This window comes from Leuciscus leuciscus (genome assembly GCF_965113295.1).
Source record: "Leuciscus leuciscus genome assembly, chromosome: 3".
NCBI classification, from domain to species: Eukaryota; Metazoa; Chordata; class Actinopteri; order Cypriniformes; family Leuciscidae; genus Leuciscus; species Leuciscus leuciscus.
The window spans coordinates 65,179,073-65,196,403 of NC_138727.1; the positions used below are offsets into that span (position 1 = coordinate 65,179,073).

Sequence of the window (17,331 nt, forward strand, 5' to 3'; positions counted from 1 at the left end):
CATACACTGAAAACAGTAAGGAATCTTTGAACGTGAAACATTAGGGAAAGCACATTGGGAGCAGATCATAAGCACACTGACTAATTTCTTACAGAATAACACACCAATATTAGAGGGTGTTGTAGAGGGAGCTTTTGTAGATCGACCTGTAGGGGGCAATCTAATGCCATTCGACTTGGCTTAAAAAGTAGCAAAGAAGAACCTGTTATGTGTGCATATGTAATCCACCTGTGATGTTATCAAGTGTCCTGCTTGCTGCTGAATCACCTGAGTAAAAAGAAACATTTTAAACAAATCTGTCTCTTTCAAGTTATTACATTTTGGCGAAGAGGATGAAAGCAAGCAAACTACATTTTTGAAGAGGAATGAAGTTTTTGAAAGGTGAGGAAGCTGAATCCGTACAAGTTGGAACTTTGGAAAAGAAGATGGGCAACATGGTAGGAACCGTCACACCATTTGAAAGTCCATCTCATTCTTGGGAAGAATATTGTTAAATTTTGCAACATTTCTTAAAGGCAAATGATATTACAGATGCAGACAAGCAAAAAGCTATATTGTTGAGCACTGTAGGAAGTCAAACATTCAGTCTAAATGTATTGAGGCCAATTAAACCAGGAACAAAGACATTAATGGAATTGCTAAAAGAGCATTTCAACCCAAAACCCAGTGAAATTGTACAGCAGTTTAATTTCAATTCATGAGAATCAGGTGGAAACTGTACTTAAGTATGTGGGAGTATCTGAGGAAATTGGCTCATGATTGTAATTATTGAGAAAAATTGACAGAGATGCTTCGAGATAGACTGGAATGTGGCATAAATGACCGTATTCAATGTAGACTGTTGGCAGAAGCAGATTTAGCATAAAACATCAGTAAAGCAAGAAGATAGTAAAAGTAGAGCAGGTTGCAGATGTGGAAGTGTGCAACATTTGACCAATGAGTGCAGATTTGCTTCTGAGAAATGTCACAAATGTGGGAAACAAGGACACATGATTAAAGTATGCAGATCAAAAAGTTCAAAAAGAAACAAACTTTCAAAGGGGAGAAAGACGCAAGAGAGTTGTGGCCAGAGGAGGACAGAGGTCGTATTATGAAGAGGGTATTTTTTACAGTTCACAGTTTGAAAGAAACCGAGAGATTCCAAAGGTGGCTCCACTGACTATCACATTGGCTGTTAATGAGTCAAACGTATCTTTTGAAGTGGATACAGGCTGTGGTGTGACTGTAATGAATGGGTAAATGTTTTCCAAATTATGGGGAAATCATACATTTAAAAAAAAAAAAAAGTTAAAAACCTATACTGGCCAAGCTTTAACAGTGTTAGGTTCTGCTCCGGTGGAAGTCAGATACACAGGAACAGTGAAGGAGTTACCAGTAGTAGTACCCGGAAAAGGACCCAATTTATTGGGCAGAGGGTGGATTAAGGAGTTGGGTGTGAAATGAAAGGCCATACATAAGATTCAAGGAGTGGGAAATTCAACCTTGCTCGAAGTTCTTAGCCAACATGCAGAAGTGTTTAAAGAGGAATTGGGTGAATTGAAAGGTCCACCAGCAAAGATTTATATGGACAAGGAAAGGAGTCTGTGTCACTAAGAGCATATAAATACAACATCATCTACAAGCCTGGCAAGGATCTTTGAAATTAAGTTGCTCTGAGTCGTTTACCATTGTCAACAGAATCTGGCACTGAACAGGAGGAACGAGTCCTAATGCTGGAGAATGCAGACACAACCTTTATTACAGCAGAACAGGTGAGAGGGTGGACACAAATAGATCCGGTTTTATCCAGGGTGAGAGAAATGTCACAACAAGGATCCCTGCATGAATTAATGGGAGTAGAGTTTGACCCATTCACATCAATAAAAGATGAATTAAGTGTACAGGATGGTTGTGTGCTCTGGGGGGCCCCAAGTAATCATTACCATTGTTGGTAGATCGTAAAGCTTTGGCCCGAAGTTATGTGTGGTTGCCCAAGGAAGATCAGCATGTCGAAAGGTTGGTTAAAACCTGTTGTATGTGCCAAGAACATAGGAATGTTCCGGCTGTAGCCCCATTGTATCCATTGCAAACCATGGCAAAGATTGCATGTTGATTATGCAGGACCATTCATGGGAAAATGTTCTTTGTCTTGATTGATGCACATTCAAAATGGATGGATGTGTATACAGTCAACTCAGCCACAGGACAGTCAAATAATTAAATGATAAATCACTCTCATCCTTTCACACTGCACTGCACTACATCATGCACATAACACACTCATACGTTGAAACTTACTCTTAAAATTGTGGGCTGCAACCTTTACAAATATGCTGGTTCATCTGGTGAAGCAAAGTATATAAACTGGGAGGAGTTGGATCTGGATCAAACCTCGCCCCCTGGATCTCGTGTTCTGCAGTGAGGACCATCTCGTTAAATTGAGTTTTCATTTTTAGTGCGTGTTCAGTTACTTCACGTTTCACTGAATGTGAGAAATATGTTCATGTACAGTAGAATCAGCAGCAACTCACCTGAGAATGTGATGATGACGTGCGACACTAGAGGAAGATGTTCACACTAAACATCAATGAATGCATCAAATAAACATAAGAGATGTGGGATAAAAGCTGTACATTTATTCGTACATTTAGATTTCTCTTATTCTAATAAATAACAGGATAACCAAGAGTTATCAGAAATACAACTATATTAGTAGTTTGGTGATGTTAGGGATGTTTATCTCTAGTCATATTCTCAATAACCGGAAGAACAGGTCAGACGAAACAAGCAACACACACAGGTAGTTTGACAAGGAAGTTGGCTGTAACAGTGGGAGAGTTCTTCCTCGTAAGTACATTTATATACAACAGCTAGAAATGTTTCGTTTAGATGATAAATTCTTGGTTATTGTTATTTATGTTTTTGCAGTTGTTTTTGAGAGTGTTTTTAGAATGACCCTGTCTTGGCAAACGTGAAGGATGTTGTTGTTGTTGTTATGACGCAGTGGAAAATAAAGCTGGATATATGCCGTCTGAAAAAAGAGACTGAAAAAAATCCCACAATAAAGGGTTTATAAACTGGGGACATGCGCGTGCACACAAATAATTTTACCTGCTTTCCAGCAGATGCGGTGACAGATTCGTTGAATGCTATTTTTCACGGAACACAAATGAAATGTTTTCCACACTATTTGTAAATGTTAGTATTATTTTATATTGTTTTCATGTCACGTCTCACAAGCCACTCCCACTTTATTTTGAGACGTTTGTTTCAATGGAAACTGATTATGATACTATACATAAATTTGAGTGCATTACATTTGTTTTGTTTATTTTTGGCACTACTGCATAGGCAGTTTTTATGGCTATTTAAATATAGATATCTATATTTATGGTTTATGTTTTGAGGTTAAAAACTTTAGTTTATCTACAAACATGTATTTGTTATTATCTTTTTACAGTATTTATCTTTATAGTTATGAAAATCAAAGAAAAATTTGAATACTGTACTGTATCACCAATAATATAAACTTGTTTCATCATTCATAGTGAATTCAGGGTCATTACACAGGAGCATAAATGGAGAAAACTGCAATCCATTAACGTTGCATTTAAGCTATACATTTTATCAGGTCATCGTCATCTAATTACCTTGGACTTGCTAGTGTCATCCCTAACTTTTTGAGCTACAGGAACTCAACATTAAATAAAGTTTAGCATTTACAGTTGCCACATACTGCTCTGAGACACGAAGGTTGAGGATCCAAATGCAGTATTTATTGAACAGGGTAATCCAAAGACGTAAAATTATCAATCCAATTCTTTAACGATTCTCTTATCGATTCTTGATAGCACTGTGTGGAAATTTTTTTTAAATGCTTTTAAAAAAAAGTGGTTTTATTTATTTTAAAGTTTAAGCTTGAGTTAGCAAACTCCACTTTTTATATAATGTATGTAATAAATAGAACCTTATTGTAAAGTGTTACTGATTAGTTATACACCGATTCAGACGTCTCCTGAGTTCACTGTTGGAAAGATCAGTTGTTTTAACGATTCATTAAAATGAATCGGTTCAAAGGAGTCATTATTAGTTCGCGAATTGGACGTGTCGTGCGCGTTGTGTGATTATCCCAGCAGTTAGGACATGGACATCCAAGATTTGTGTCAAGTTGTCAACATAGAAAACATTTCATCACTGTATAGTTTTATTTCGTTTAATTAAAGTGTTGTTTTATGTCAGCTGATCTGTCCGGAACGCTTTTCAGAGAAGATCAGGAAACTTATTTAGCACAATTCACACCCAGCAGTATAATTCAGGGGAAAAAAAATCTCCGAATGCTCCACACGAAACTTTGGTCTTCCGACCTTTTACCACCGTGTCGATTTATTTTGATTAATATGTGCGAGGGAGAGAGAGCAACACAGCGCCTAGTTTGGAGACGGTTAAGTCGTTTACTCAGAGAGTGCGCGCGCACGCGACCGGCTCTCTCTCTCTCTCTCTGGTCGTTCTTTTAGTTAAAACATGCGCCCTGTCACAAACGCAGCCGTTCATCTACATTACTCACCGATCAAATAAGACTTTAGCGGGACAAAAATTCACTTTGGCGGGCGCTAAAACAAGTTCAGTGCAGGAAAATTCATGCGTGAGTTTCCATTAGACTCGCACGGTAAACCAGGCAAATGGCGAGCTCAGCTGTTGTTGACGCTGTGTGTGTCATCATGGTGTGTGTGCTTCAAGATTATGACGCAAGTGCTAAGATTCCGATTGGCCAAGAGAAAAAGTGATACGATTCCGATTGGCCCAGAGAAATGTAAATTATAAGAATTATCCAATAATGTTTCGCAATTATAGCCTGCATGGCAGTGTCTATGAAGAGTGACAGATCCATGGATTATCCTCTTGACCTCAGTGATAAACCAGTGACCACTGATCCTATGCGAGTATAATGAGGTTTAGCTGAAATGAGGTTTAGTGTTTAAAGAAATGATCTTGTACAGTAAACCAGTTGTTCTAGTTATTATGTTTCTTAGAGAAACTCACATCTCTGCCCTAAAGACTGAAGAACTCCTTCAATCTCGCATTCAGAACATGTTTTCTATATTACATTCAAATTAAAATATTGTTTTAGTTTGTAATTGTTTAAAAGTTCAAAAATATCTTTAAAAGTAAACTAATAGAACAGCTGTTTGTGATGTATGATACAGCATATGTATATAGATGTATGATGTCTAGTGGCCTTTCAGTGTGCTCTTCAATTCAATTCAATTCAAATTTATTTGTATAGCGCTTTTCACAATACACACTGTCTCAAAGCAGCTTTAAAGAAAGTCTTCCTTGTGTCTTTGTATGGATGTGAATTTTCCTCATTTATAAACTATGTATTGGCAGGACTAATAGCTTTCTGGAGAGAAAAAAGACTGATGCTGCTTCTAAAATGAGTCTCAGTGAGAAAACAGAGGAGGGATGTTCTCAGTCCCGGAGATCTCCTGAACCCAGCTGTGTGTCTATGAAGAGTTACAGCTCCATGGATAATCCTTTTAACCTCAGTGGTAAACCAGTGACTACTGATCCTATGTGAGTATAAACACGCTAGATCAAGTTAGTTATTTAACTGCTAATATCAGGACTCCAGACTAACTTTTTTCACCTCCGTCCTGGAACCGTCCTGAAAAACAATTTGAACCGTCCTAAAGTGAACGTCAACCGTCCCAAAATAAACATGTTGTTTCTGTACTTTGTTATTATCATCTATAGTTGTTAGTCACATAATAAAAAAAAAAAGGTGAAAAAAGTTAGTCTGGAGCCCTGCCACTGTCACTTTAAGACATCGGATCATGTCCAATGACATGCGGATCCAATTGCACTGATGCACATCCGATACACTCAAAACTATTTAAGACATAACCAACATAGATTACGTGAATACTCTCCAAAACAGACATTTCGACATAATGTTGTGTGTATTTGTCCATTCAGACACGAAAGAGAGCTCAATTCAGTACTCGCGCGCTGTATAGTCTGTGCATGGCTGCACGCTTCGGGTCGGGTGTGTGCGCACAGAAAACCGTACCGAATAGAGCTCTTTTTTTGCGACGTCACTCTTATTCAGATCTATATGTCTGCTCTACTCATTCTCCCAGACGTTTAAATTTTTTTACGTTTTATGAGACATGCAGCGCATGTCAACCCGTTTGCCGCTGGGTAGATCAGCACGTTACAGTACAAATGTGCGCATCTATCACAAACGCAGGACATCAGTTCTGACTGGATCGCTTCCCAAATCGTCACTAACATTTTTGTCTAGTTTTTATAAGTTGATGTCAATAGATTTTCGTCATAGTTTTTGTCATTCAAAACTAGTTTTTATTTAGTTATCGTCTCGTTTTCGTCTGTGAAAAAATGTGATAACGAATAATAAGGAAAATTATTCGTTAATGAAATGAACACTGCATCAATAACAGGGACTGTCCTCAGAAAACGTGAAAGTCTGGTCACCCTAAATTAGACTGACTAAGAAAAAAGACCACAAATATATTGAAATCTAAATGTATGCTTTAGCTAATATACACACACACATAGCCGGGGTAGCGCCCGTAGGTTAGTAGCAAGCAGTTAGCAGACTGTTTCAATCCAATGACTAATACAAATAAAATAATCAATTTAAATTGTACATATCAAACTCGGGGATTGTAGGCCTACTCGGGTTCGATGGAGGAGATGCATGGCCGTCTTGGTGCTCAATCTGTTTGACCTCGTCCTCACCGTTGTTTAACCCTCTGGAGTCTGAGCGTTTTTTTGGGCCCTGGGGGTGTTCTGACATGCCCTGACATTTGTGCTTTTTTCAGTTGCTTATAAACATATTAATGGCAAAGGTGTAAATTCACTCTATATAGCACAAACAGGACTACAATAATATGTGAGCCACATGTATGTACATGTTTTCATTTTTGAGAGAATAATGTTTATGCGTGGTTATCGAAAAAACTAAAAATTAAAATTTTTGAAATAAGACCACAAAACACATACTAAATATGTGGCAATAAGACTTTTGACTTATGGATGTCGTCGCCTATAGTTTTTTCTTCAAAATTATGTGAAAATAGTCTTGCTTTATCGTTCACATAAAACCATACATTGATTTAAATTGATGTAAAACAGGTTTTGCTTGGAAAGCCAATATGCGAGGGGGCGTGAACGAGGAGTGGTTTACACCTTAGAATACACCCACTCTGCATAATGATGAGCCATTCACTCAGGTGTGACACTGACTGAGCCACAATGAAAGGACAAAAGATATATTTAGAAGAAGACTTATATTGACCATTTAAGATTTTGCTTACATCTATCTTGTAAATATGTTTTGCTATTTTATTAAAATGTTTACAATTACAACAATAATTACAATTTCAACAATATTTCAAGTGTACTCTTTCTTTGTAAAAAAAAATTATTATAGGCCCTACATTTTATCTATGTATTCATTAGTTTGAATATAACCAACATTGGAACAGCTAACATCTTAGTTGATGACTTTATTTTTGACAAAAATCGTATTTTATATATAGAAATGGCTAAACAAAAGCTTATTTGATGTGGCAGTATATTCTACAGTAAAAACTGTACCCAAATCTACTAAACAAAATGTTGTCTTTCATATTTCGTCTGACTGTAACGTTGTTTTCATGAAATATTAGGGCATATTGTTAATTTGCAGTTTAATACGTTGCTTATACAAATAGCCTACATTTTATTTCAACATTCAGTCGATGTTTACTTATCTCAGTATAGCAATACAGTTTGCTAAAACATCATCATTCATTCACACACGCGATTTAAATTTAAACTGTCTTTGCCAGCTGTGGTAAACAGCGCGCATTCATGCCGTTTATTCATTCATAAACAGAAACCCACGTGAAGAAATTCACGTGATAAGGAAAAAACTTACTTGTATTCCTCAGCTCGCTCCTCGATATACCCGCACTTCTGAGGGACATTTTCGATTAGTATTATTCCTCACAGCGCTGCAAGACGGTGTAAACAATGATCTAAATAAACGTGTGTGTTTTCTCGAGCTGATGGGGGCGTTCACAGGATTGCCCCAGCCATTTGCGTTTGAATAGCGCGCGCTCTCCGTGGGCGTGGCCGATTATAACGTAATGAGCTGAGATGAGCTCGACTGGAATCGCTCTCTTTTAATACAGATTTCACAAGATGAGAATAATTGTTTTTTTATATAAATGACTTCATTTAAAAGAAGAGAATTCAAGCTTCATGCCTGTCTGTCTGTATGTCTGTTTGACTGAGTATTCGCTGAGTTATTGTTAATTTTCGGACGCGTTTCAGAATGGACTTCACTGGCAGAGAGAAGGCAGAACTCGCTTCGTGTTTATTTTTCTTTATTTGGCAAAAAGCACAACACTTTGTTTTTATTGTGAGTATACACAAAAATAATACACATTTAACAGAATCGATTGATGTATGAAACTCCTATGGAAAATCAAAGTCAACAGAGTATTTATGAGTTTCTTTTACACTAATAAAAAAAAAGCGAGCTGGTATCGCCGGCGATACCGTAGACCTCAGGGGGTTAACCAGCGCAACATATTTGCGATGTCATTAAGCCATGTGATAGATCTACCGCGAAACAAGTCTCCGGGTGAGTAGCCGGCCAGTGACAGTAACTATAGTAACAGCATGAGAAGACGTGCTCAGTTGTAGTCAGCGCTTGGTCAGTTAATTTTGGCATTTTCTAAGTAAGTTACCCTAATAGGCTAGTAATAAATGAACACACATACAAAAATGTCTTTCGTCCTGTAGGCGTCCTGGAGAATATTTCTGTTCGTCCTAAACACATTTTCTATCGTCCCCAGGACAATAGGACGCCGTTAGTCTCGAGCCCTGGCTAATATATTAGTTCATGTGTAAACATTCATTACAAAATATACACAGAGGGATTACATTTTCTAACTTAAACTTTCATTCTGTATAAATATCAAATCACTGGAAGAGCCCCAATTATAAACTTAGTGAAACGGATATATGGCATCATGCATTGTGAGAATTAACAACAAATATTTGAGTCATTACCAGAGATGGAGACTTCTGAACATGAAATACTCAACCATCAATGTAATATAACTCTTTAAATGTGCAGGTTTATATATTCCTACAGAGTATCATTAATCTAGGCAGAGGTAGAAAGTATAACTATTTGATACTGACTAATATTCTTACTGTAACGGTACACTTACTGTTTTCTTATTATAATGGTACTTTGGACAAAAGCATCTGCTAAATGACTAAATGTAAATGTAAACATAAGTGAGTACAAAACATTACATATTGTGTTTCCTGTATGTTCCTCTCTGGTTTTGGTTTTACTTTTACTTGTTGTCTTTATTTGTCAATTCAACAAGCTAAAAAAACACATCTAGAGTAAATTTCATTACATTTAAGCATCTCTGTAGTTAGTGGTGGATCCTCCTATTCTGTATACACTTATTTTTCTTCTTGTTTCAGCAATGTGGAAACAGATGCCCATACTGGAGACCATCAGAAGGATTCTCCTCAACCAATGTATGATGTAATACAGACAATCAAAGACCAGCACAAATCCAGCATAAAGATCAAGTACGAGAGATTATTTGAGGGAAACAAACTCCAAGAGAATGAAACCCTCCTGAACAGGATCTACACACAGCTCTACATCATAGAGGGAGAGAGAGAAGGAGTGAATGAAGAACACGAGGTTTTACAGATGGAGAAAATAGCCAGAACACAACACTCACAAAACACTCCAATCCACTGCAATGACATCTTTAAAGCCTCTCCTGAACAAGGACGCGAGGAGAAAGACCAAATCAAGACTGTTCTTACTAAAGGCATCGCTGGAATCGGAAAAAGCGTTTCAGTGCAGAAGTTCATTCTGGACTGGGCCGAGGGAAAAGCCAATCAGGATGTAGATTTCATGTTCGTGCTTCCATTTCGAGAGCTGAACTTGATCCGAGATCATCAGTACAGTCTTCACAGACTTCTGCTGGACTTTCATCCTGAACTTCAAGATCTGGACTCAAAGATTTATGAGGAGTGTAAAGTTGTGTTCGTCTTTGATGGTCTGGATGAAAGCAGAATCACACTGTTGTTTTCAGACACTCAGAAAGTTTCTGATGTGACTGAGACTTCATCAGTGGGTGTGTTGATGTCAAACCTCATGAAAGGAGTTCTGCTTCCCTCTGCTCTCATCTGGATCACCTCCAGACCAGCAGCAGCCAATCAGATCCCCTCTAAATACATCCACCGTCTGACAGAGATTCAGGGATTCAATGAGCCTCAGAAGGAGGAATATTTCAGGAAGAGAATCAGTGACGAGCATCAAGCCAGCAGAATCATCTCACACATCAGAAGAGCAAGAAGCCTCAACATCATGTGCCACATACCCGTCTTCTGCTGGATCTCATCCACTGTGATTCAGAAGCTCCTGGAAGAAGATCTGAGTGCAGAAATTCCTCAAACTCTGACTGAAATGTACATTCACTTCCTGCTGATTCAGATCAACATGAGGAATCAGAAGTATGAAGAGAGAGATCCAGAGAAACTCCTGCAGTCCAACAGAGAAGTGATTGTGAAACTTGCTGAAGTGGCTTTCAAACAGCTGATGAAGGGCAATGTGATGTTCTATGTGGAGGACCTGATTGAGAGCGGCATAGACGTCACTGACGCCTCAGTGTATTCTGGGATTTGCACTGAGATCTTTAAGGAGGAATTTGTAATTCATAATAGGAAAGTCTACAGCTTCATCCATCTGAGCGTTCAGGAGTTTCTAGCTGCTTTCCATGTGTTTTACTGCTATTTAATTAGCACCGTGGAGACCCTTAAGGTTTTTGATTCAATGCATAATTTGCTTAGAGGAGCAGTAGATAAAGCTCTTGAGAGTGAGAATGGACAGCTGGATCTGTTCCTGCGGTTCCTGTTGGGCGTCTCACTGGAGTCCAATCAGAGACTCTTACAGGATCTACTGACACACACAGAGAACAGCTCAGAGAGCATCAGGAGAACCACACAGTACATTAAAGAGAAAATCAAAGATGGACATGGACTCTCCGCTGAAAGATCCATCAATCTGTTTCTCTGTCTGTTGGAAGTGAAAGATCAGACTCTGTCCAGAGAGATTCAGGAGTTTGTGAAATCAGACAAACACTCAGAGAAGAAACTCTCTCCTGCTCACTGCTCAACAATCGCCTACATGCTTCAGATGTCAGAGGAGGTGCTGGATGAGCTGGACCTCAAGAAATACAACACATCAGATGAGGGTAGAAGAAGACTGATACCAGCTGTGATCAACTGCAGGAAAGCCCTGTGAGTTATTTGTACTTATTAAATTATGACTTTTTTTACATTATGTACTTATTATCTTTTTACATTACTTGAATGATGTGTATTTTCACTATTACAGATTTTGCACTCACAGTAAAATTGTTTTACTCTCTTTCAGTCTTGCCGGCTGTAACCTCACTGCTCAGTGCTGTGAAATTGTGTCATCAGTTCTCAAATCCTCAAACTCTGTCCTGAGAGAGCTGGATCTGAGTAACAATGACCTGCAGGATTCAGGAGTGAAGCTACTCTCTGATGGACTGAAGAACCCACACTGTCAGCTGGAGATACTCAGGTGAGTAGTAGTGTTGCACGATTAATCATATTGCAATCGCAATCGTGATGTCAAGCCTACGCGATTATATTAGATTATATTTTATTTGAAAAAAACAAATTAGGGCTGTTAACGCAATTAACGCAGCATCTGTTCATTTTTGTCATCCTTTGGCTAGTGTTACATGATCCCGCTCTTATTCGTGCAAATGCTTTTAAACCATTCATGCGCGACAAGACAAAAAAGCCTGTTTTGCCTGTTGCCTGCACAGTCCTGACTGTGACACACAGAAAGACTTGCACTAGTATTGTGCATACGCACAAGACAGCACGCCAGAACACAGTTCTCTTTCTCGCTTGATCAAACAATAACACACACAATTATGCCAAAATGTCTTTTTGTCTAGTATCTTCATAACATAAGAGCAGTCTTATGATGAATGTAAAGAGTTGTGACTCGTGAGAGAATGAGGCGCGTGTGAGATCCGCGTCTCTAGCCGCGTTTCCATTACCCTTCAAATTGCACAAATTGAGATTGCGAATTGAAAATACGGCCAATGGAAACACGTCAATTTCGCAAAAACTCCCATTTATCGCAAAAAAGTTTTTACGCTCACATGAGATGGTTTTTCAGGCAATTCAAAAAAATAAATATTTCGCATAACTGCAATGGAAACAGTTTTTGCACATTTACAGGTCAGCTGACGTAGATGACGCGGTATGTTTGGACAGAATACGAGATAGAGCTCTTTATTAAATTCATATAAGACAAAAGAATTACAGGAATAATGGATTCTAAACCTCAAATAAATGCCACAATCAAGACCTCGAAGCAGATATGAGGGAGAAACACCCAGGGCTGGGAGGGGTCATTTTTATCCAGACATTAATGGCTTATTGATCATTATAGGTGTTATCAATCATTTAGTTGTTGTTGCTAGTTTGAGTCGAGAAATACACATTTCAGCATTTTCACTAATCTGTGTGTGCATTTTCCTTGAGAACCAAGCAAGCTGACTCATGAAACCATTTGTTTATTATATCGCAATCGCAATATTGACCTCAATAATCGCAAAGTGACATTTTCCCCAAATCGTGCAGCCCTAGTGTGTAGTGATAATACTTAGCCATGTGTAATCTCTGATAAGAGGCCATATACTCTGGATGCTATGTATTATTTCAATTACCAGATTACATTAAATAGCTTTCGATAAGAGGAGCAGCTCACCTCACCTTTTCCCTAGTGGCATAGCTTTGATTCGTCCGCAGACACGAGGCCACAGGTAAACACAGCCATATCGATTTAGATCTACCATTGATAGGAAAACAAATGTGCCACTGTCTCCCTTACTAATATGAAAAAGTCCCTTTAGAGCTAACAGTGTTCTAACAACCTAACAATTTTTTTGATTCATTTAATGTTCACGTATGTGTGAAAATTCTGCCATTTGCTGAATTATGAAAACATTCCAAAAGTTTCCATCATTTTGACAGATTAAAAAAAAACTAAACAAGATATCTGGTCTACTGTGTTTCTCTTAGTTACAAACAGTCCCACTGTAAATGATAATAGGGAGAAGTAGTGAAGAAAAGGTGAGTGATGATTTAAAGAGAGAAATGAGAGACTCCAGGTATAGTCCAGTGGAATTACTCATGAGATATTCAATAAATCGGATCATATTTTCTGTTTTCCACATTAAAACAAATGTGGACACATATGAGAAATACAGCAGTTACACTGGTTACATTTACAAGTTACTATAACATAAAAGCATTGATTTTGCTTAAACATGAAAATTGTGTAATTTAATCATCCTCATGTTGTTTCAAGCATATGAGTTTACTTTCTTCTGTGCAACACAAAAGGAGAGGATTTGCACAAGGACCAAGTTGCTGTCAAGGACCAAAAATGACCAAAAAAAAAAAAAAACAAGAATAGATTTCAGATCCTCTCTCTCTCTGTAGGTTGTCTGGCTGTATGGTGACAGAGGAAGGCTGTGGTTATGTGTCTTCAGCTCTGAGTTCAAACCCCTCACACCTGAGAGAGCTGGATCTGAGCTACAATCACCCAGGAGAGTCAGGAGTCAAGATGCTCTCTGACAAACTGATGGATAACAACTGCTCACTGCAGATGCTCAAGTAAGGACAATTATCCATTGACGTGTACAATTACACAGATGTGACTAGAACTTTCAAGTACATCATGTGATCAAATGCTAAATTCAAATCTGCTTTCTCGCTTTGGCTGGCGCTGAGCTAGAATGGATGCATAAGGAAAGAATGGATGCCCTTATGTATCACAACTGTCTAGTGTTTTCAATTTTCAAATTTATAAAACATACTGATGTCTGTGGAAGCAGCAATAATACTAATTTTCAAACATGATTTTATTCACATCAAGATAGACCAAGTTCACCAGCCTCTTAATTGCATGTATTTTGTGAGAAGTGGATGCATTTACGTTTTGTAAACCCAACAGCTCTGAGCCCAGTTGCAAGAAACCTCTTAAGTAAGGGTATCACTGAGGGGGAAAGAACCTTGAGGCAAGGGAATTCTTTAAGACCGTTGCAACAAACGTCTTAAGCATCACCCTTACCTAAGTGTTTAAAATAAGCATGTTGAGCTAGTTTCTGGCATAAGACTGCAATGGAGAAGCGGTTGCTATATTTACGAAATCTCCCACAATAATAAACAGAACATAACGGACCACTGATTTGAACCAAGTTGAACATTTTCTAAACTACACAACTGTACAACTACAATATTTGAGTTAAAATTCAAGCACATTGTTTTCAAAAATCCAGCTATGACACTGGAGGGTGCTCAAAATCCTGCCACACCACTCACATAGTTTTCCATTAAATTTCAATATATATGTCCAACTCGTTGTTATTGTATTATACTCACCCTTCAATGCCACTTTGCCTGTTTGGTGATTAGACTCACTGACTGACACGTTCAGTGTCCTAGACAGGTCCTATGCGCTATCCAGCCCTACACAGTACTGGAAACAAGAAATCTAAACCAAACTGGACCAAGGATAAAAAATAAAAAAAACTATTACTTTCAAAGATGGGGGAAAAACACCCAAACCTGCCGCTATAATCAGTCACTCTTGCGCACAACACTAAAGCCTGGCATGAGATAAATAATCCACTGTGATAAAACAAAAGAAGAAAACATTGGTGTTTATTAAATTTTTATGTTTGACAATACACCCTGTTTCATGTCATACTTTCAACAGGCTTATTTCGATCACTAAAAATTCACATTGGCACATCCTCCTCCTCAATTAACATGAAATCATCCATCACATTTGAGTTCAGCAGATGACTTAATTTGGGACTTATTTTGAGGGCTAAATGGACTTTGTTGCAACGCATAACAGAACTTAAGTGAACTCAATTAATTAAGGAAAAACACTTCATGACAGCCTTAAGGTTTCTTAAGTGGACCTCTAGGTTTTTTTCTTGCAACCCATGTTTCACTAAGAGTACCCTTAACCTTATAACTATAGTTTTCTTAACTTAAGTGCTTTCATGCAACCCGATATTCAGCATTGCAGTGCAAACTAACATGGTAGCGCCCGTCAAGCATTATAGATCAACTAACATGATCATTAGGTGTTTGAACGACCACATAAATTCACTTACATGCATTTAAGAATCAGAATATCAGATATAAAAAAAAAAAGGAAAAATTAAACAAAACCGATACATAAGTTATACTTTACATAAGTTATATTGTGGCTGCATTGTGGAAATAAACCTTATTAAACCTTAATGTTTGCAATGTTTGATCGGCTACCGATTACTATCGGCCGATAATCACTTCTAATGATTTGATCGCGGATCTCTCAATTTGCCATTCTCATAAACCGGTCAGTCAGCTTGTGCTGTGCGTGCGCTGTTGTGCAACAAAATATACTGGTATCGGCAGATACTGCTTTCTGTTTTCTTACTAAGACATTGATACACACATGTGAAGCTTCTTTAGAATGACAGGAAAAGCGCTATACACATAAATTTGACAACACTATATTTAAGTTTTCAATGTACTAACGGTTCATTTTGTCTGTATGTTTGTGTTTTAGTTTGGATCACAAAGGGCCCTTCTGTATCAAACCAGGACTAAGCAAATGTAGGTTCTTCCTCTGACAAACTTTTGCACATTTAATACAAATAAATGTGATTAACAAACTGTTTTTTAATATCTGTCATCTTGTGTTCAGATGCCTGTGATCTCACACTGGATCCAAACACAGCACACAATCAACTCATCCTGTCTGAAGAGAACAGAAAGATCACATATGTGAAAGAGCGTCAGCCGTATCCTGATCATCCAGAGAGATTTGCTGGTATTCCTCAGGTTATGTGTGGAGAGAGTCTGACTGGACGCTGTTACTGGGAGGTTGAATGGGGCCTTGGGGACGATGAACGGGGTTCCTGGGCTCGTATAGCAGTGGCCTATAAAGGAATCAGCAGGATTGGAGGGACTGTCTGTAAGTTTGGATACAATGACAAATCCTGGTGCCTTTTCTGCAATAGTAAAGCATTCACTGTCTGGCACAATAATGTGAGCAATAACATACCAACCCATGTACCAAAATCCAAGAGAGTAGGAGTGTATCTGGACTGGCCGTCCGGCACTCTGTCCTTCTACAGCGTCTCTGACACACACACACTCACACACTTACACACATTCAACACCACATTCACTGAACCCCTCTATGCTGGATTTAAGGTTTTTGAGTCTGAACTGTGTCTGTGTCAGATTTAACAACAGAGACACCATTGACAACGCTTCTACCTCCATTATAATCTTGGTAAAATGACTATAAGTGGAGAAGTTTGATGAAACTTGTGAAAATCACTATATACAGTATATAATGTAAATATACTATTTAACTACAAATTTAGCAAATGTTACATTGAGAAAAACATGCTGTAAAACATGAATGTGTAAAAGCACTAAACCGTCAATCAAATGTGACGTCTTTATTGAGATGCGCTTAAAAAACTGAACTCATATACAGTAAATTACATTTATGCATTTGGCAGACGCTTTTATCCAAAGCGACTTACATTGCATTTCAAGCTACACATTTACATTCTTATCAGTTCTTGCTTTCTCTGGGAATCAAACCCATGACTTTGGAGTTGCAAGCACCAACGCTCTACTGTGTGACAGGAAAGTTCAGTAAATATACTATTTAACTACAAATTTAGCAAATGTTACATTGAGAAAAACATGCTGTAAAACATGAATGTGTAAAAGCACTAAACAGTCAATCATATGAAAACAAATGTTATGTCCTTATTGAGATGCACTTAAAAAACTAAACTTTCGTTATCAAGTAAGATTTCTTTAAGAGTGAGTGTTGCACATTTTTCCTATTTACATTAATTTTAGATTTTAGACTTTTGTTGATAGTGCATCTCTTTTTACTATTGTTTTTTTTTTTTTTTGTATTCTCTTTTTATTGAAATGTGGCACTGCATACACTGTTGGTCTATTCTCAATAAAAAAGTAATAAATCTCACTATATTATTTACTGTAAATTGCTCTGTAAGAAAGGCTTCAAGGGTGTGGAAATCGATTAGCGATAAACACTGACTACAACTGGAATTTTCTGTATATGACTAGCTTTCGTCTCTTGACTGTCAGAGACGAGACAAACTACTTTATAAGACAAAAATACTGCAATAC

General features: G+C 37.9%; 1 protein-coding gene across 5 annotated transcripts; it reads left to right on the top strand.

Moving 5' to 3' along the window:
• Window positions 1-220: 220 nt before the first annotated feature.
• Window positions 221-17,164, top strand: LOC309495379 (NLR family CARD domain-containing protein 3-like; the record flags this gene model as incomplete). Of its 5 annotated transcripts, XM_082165080.1 has the most annotated exons (8): window positions 221-437; window positions 1,678-1,751; window positions 5,368-5,553; window positions 9,499-11,334; window positions 11,471-11,644; window positions 13,588-13,761; window positions 15,716-15,762; window positions 15,854-17,164. In XM_082165080.1, the coding sequence occupies 7 exons, from the start codon at window positions 1,720-1,722 to the stop codon at window positions 16,399-16,401; spliced, it is 2,997 nt and encodes a 998-aa protein (XP_082021206.1). The 5 variants fall into 5 exon arrangements, with proteins under 5 accessions (XP_082021206.1, XP_082021208.1, XP_082021207.1 ...); XM_082165082.1 differs by lacking the exons at window positions 221-437; window positions 1,678-1,751 and adding an exon at window positions 2,746-2,826; XM_082165081.1 differs by lacking the exons at window positions 221-437; window positions 1,678-1,751 and adding an exon at window positions 4,842-4,929.
• Window positions 17,165-17,331: the final 167 nt, after the last annotated feature.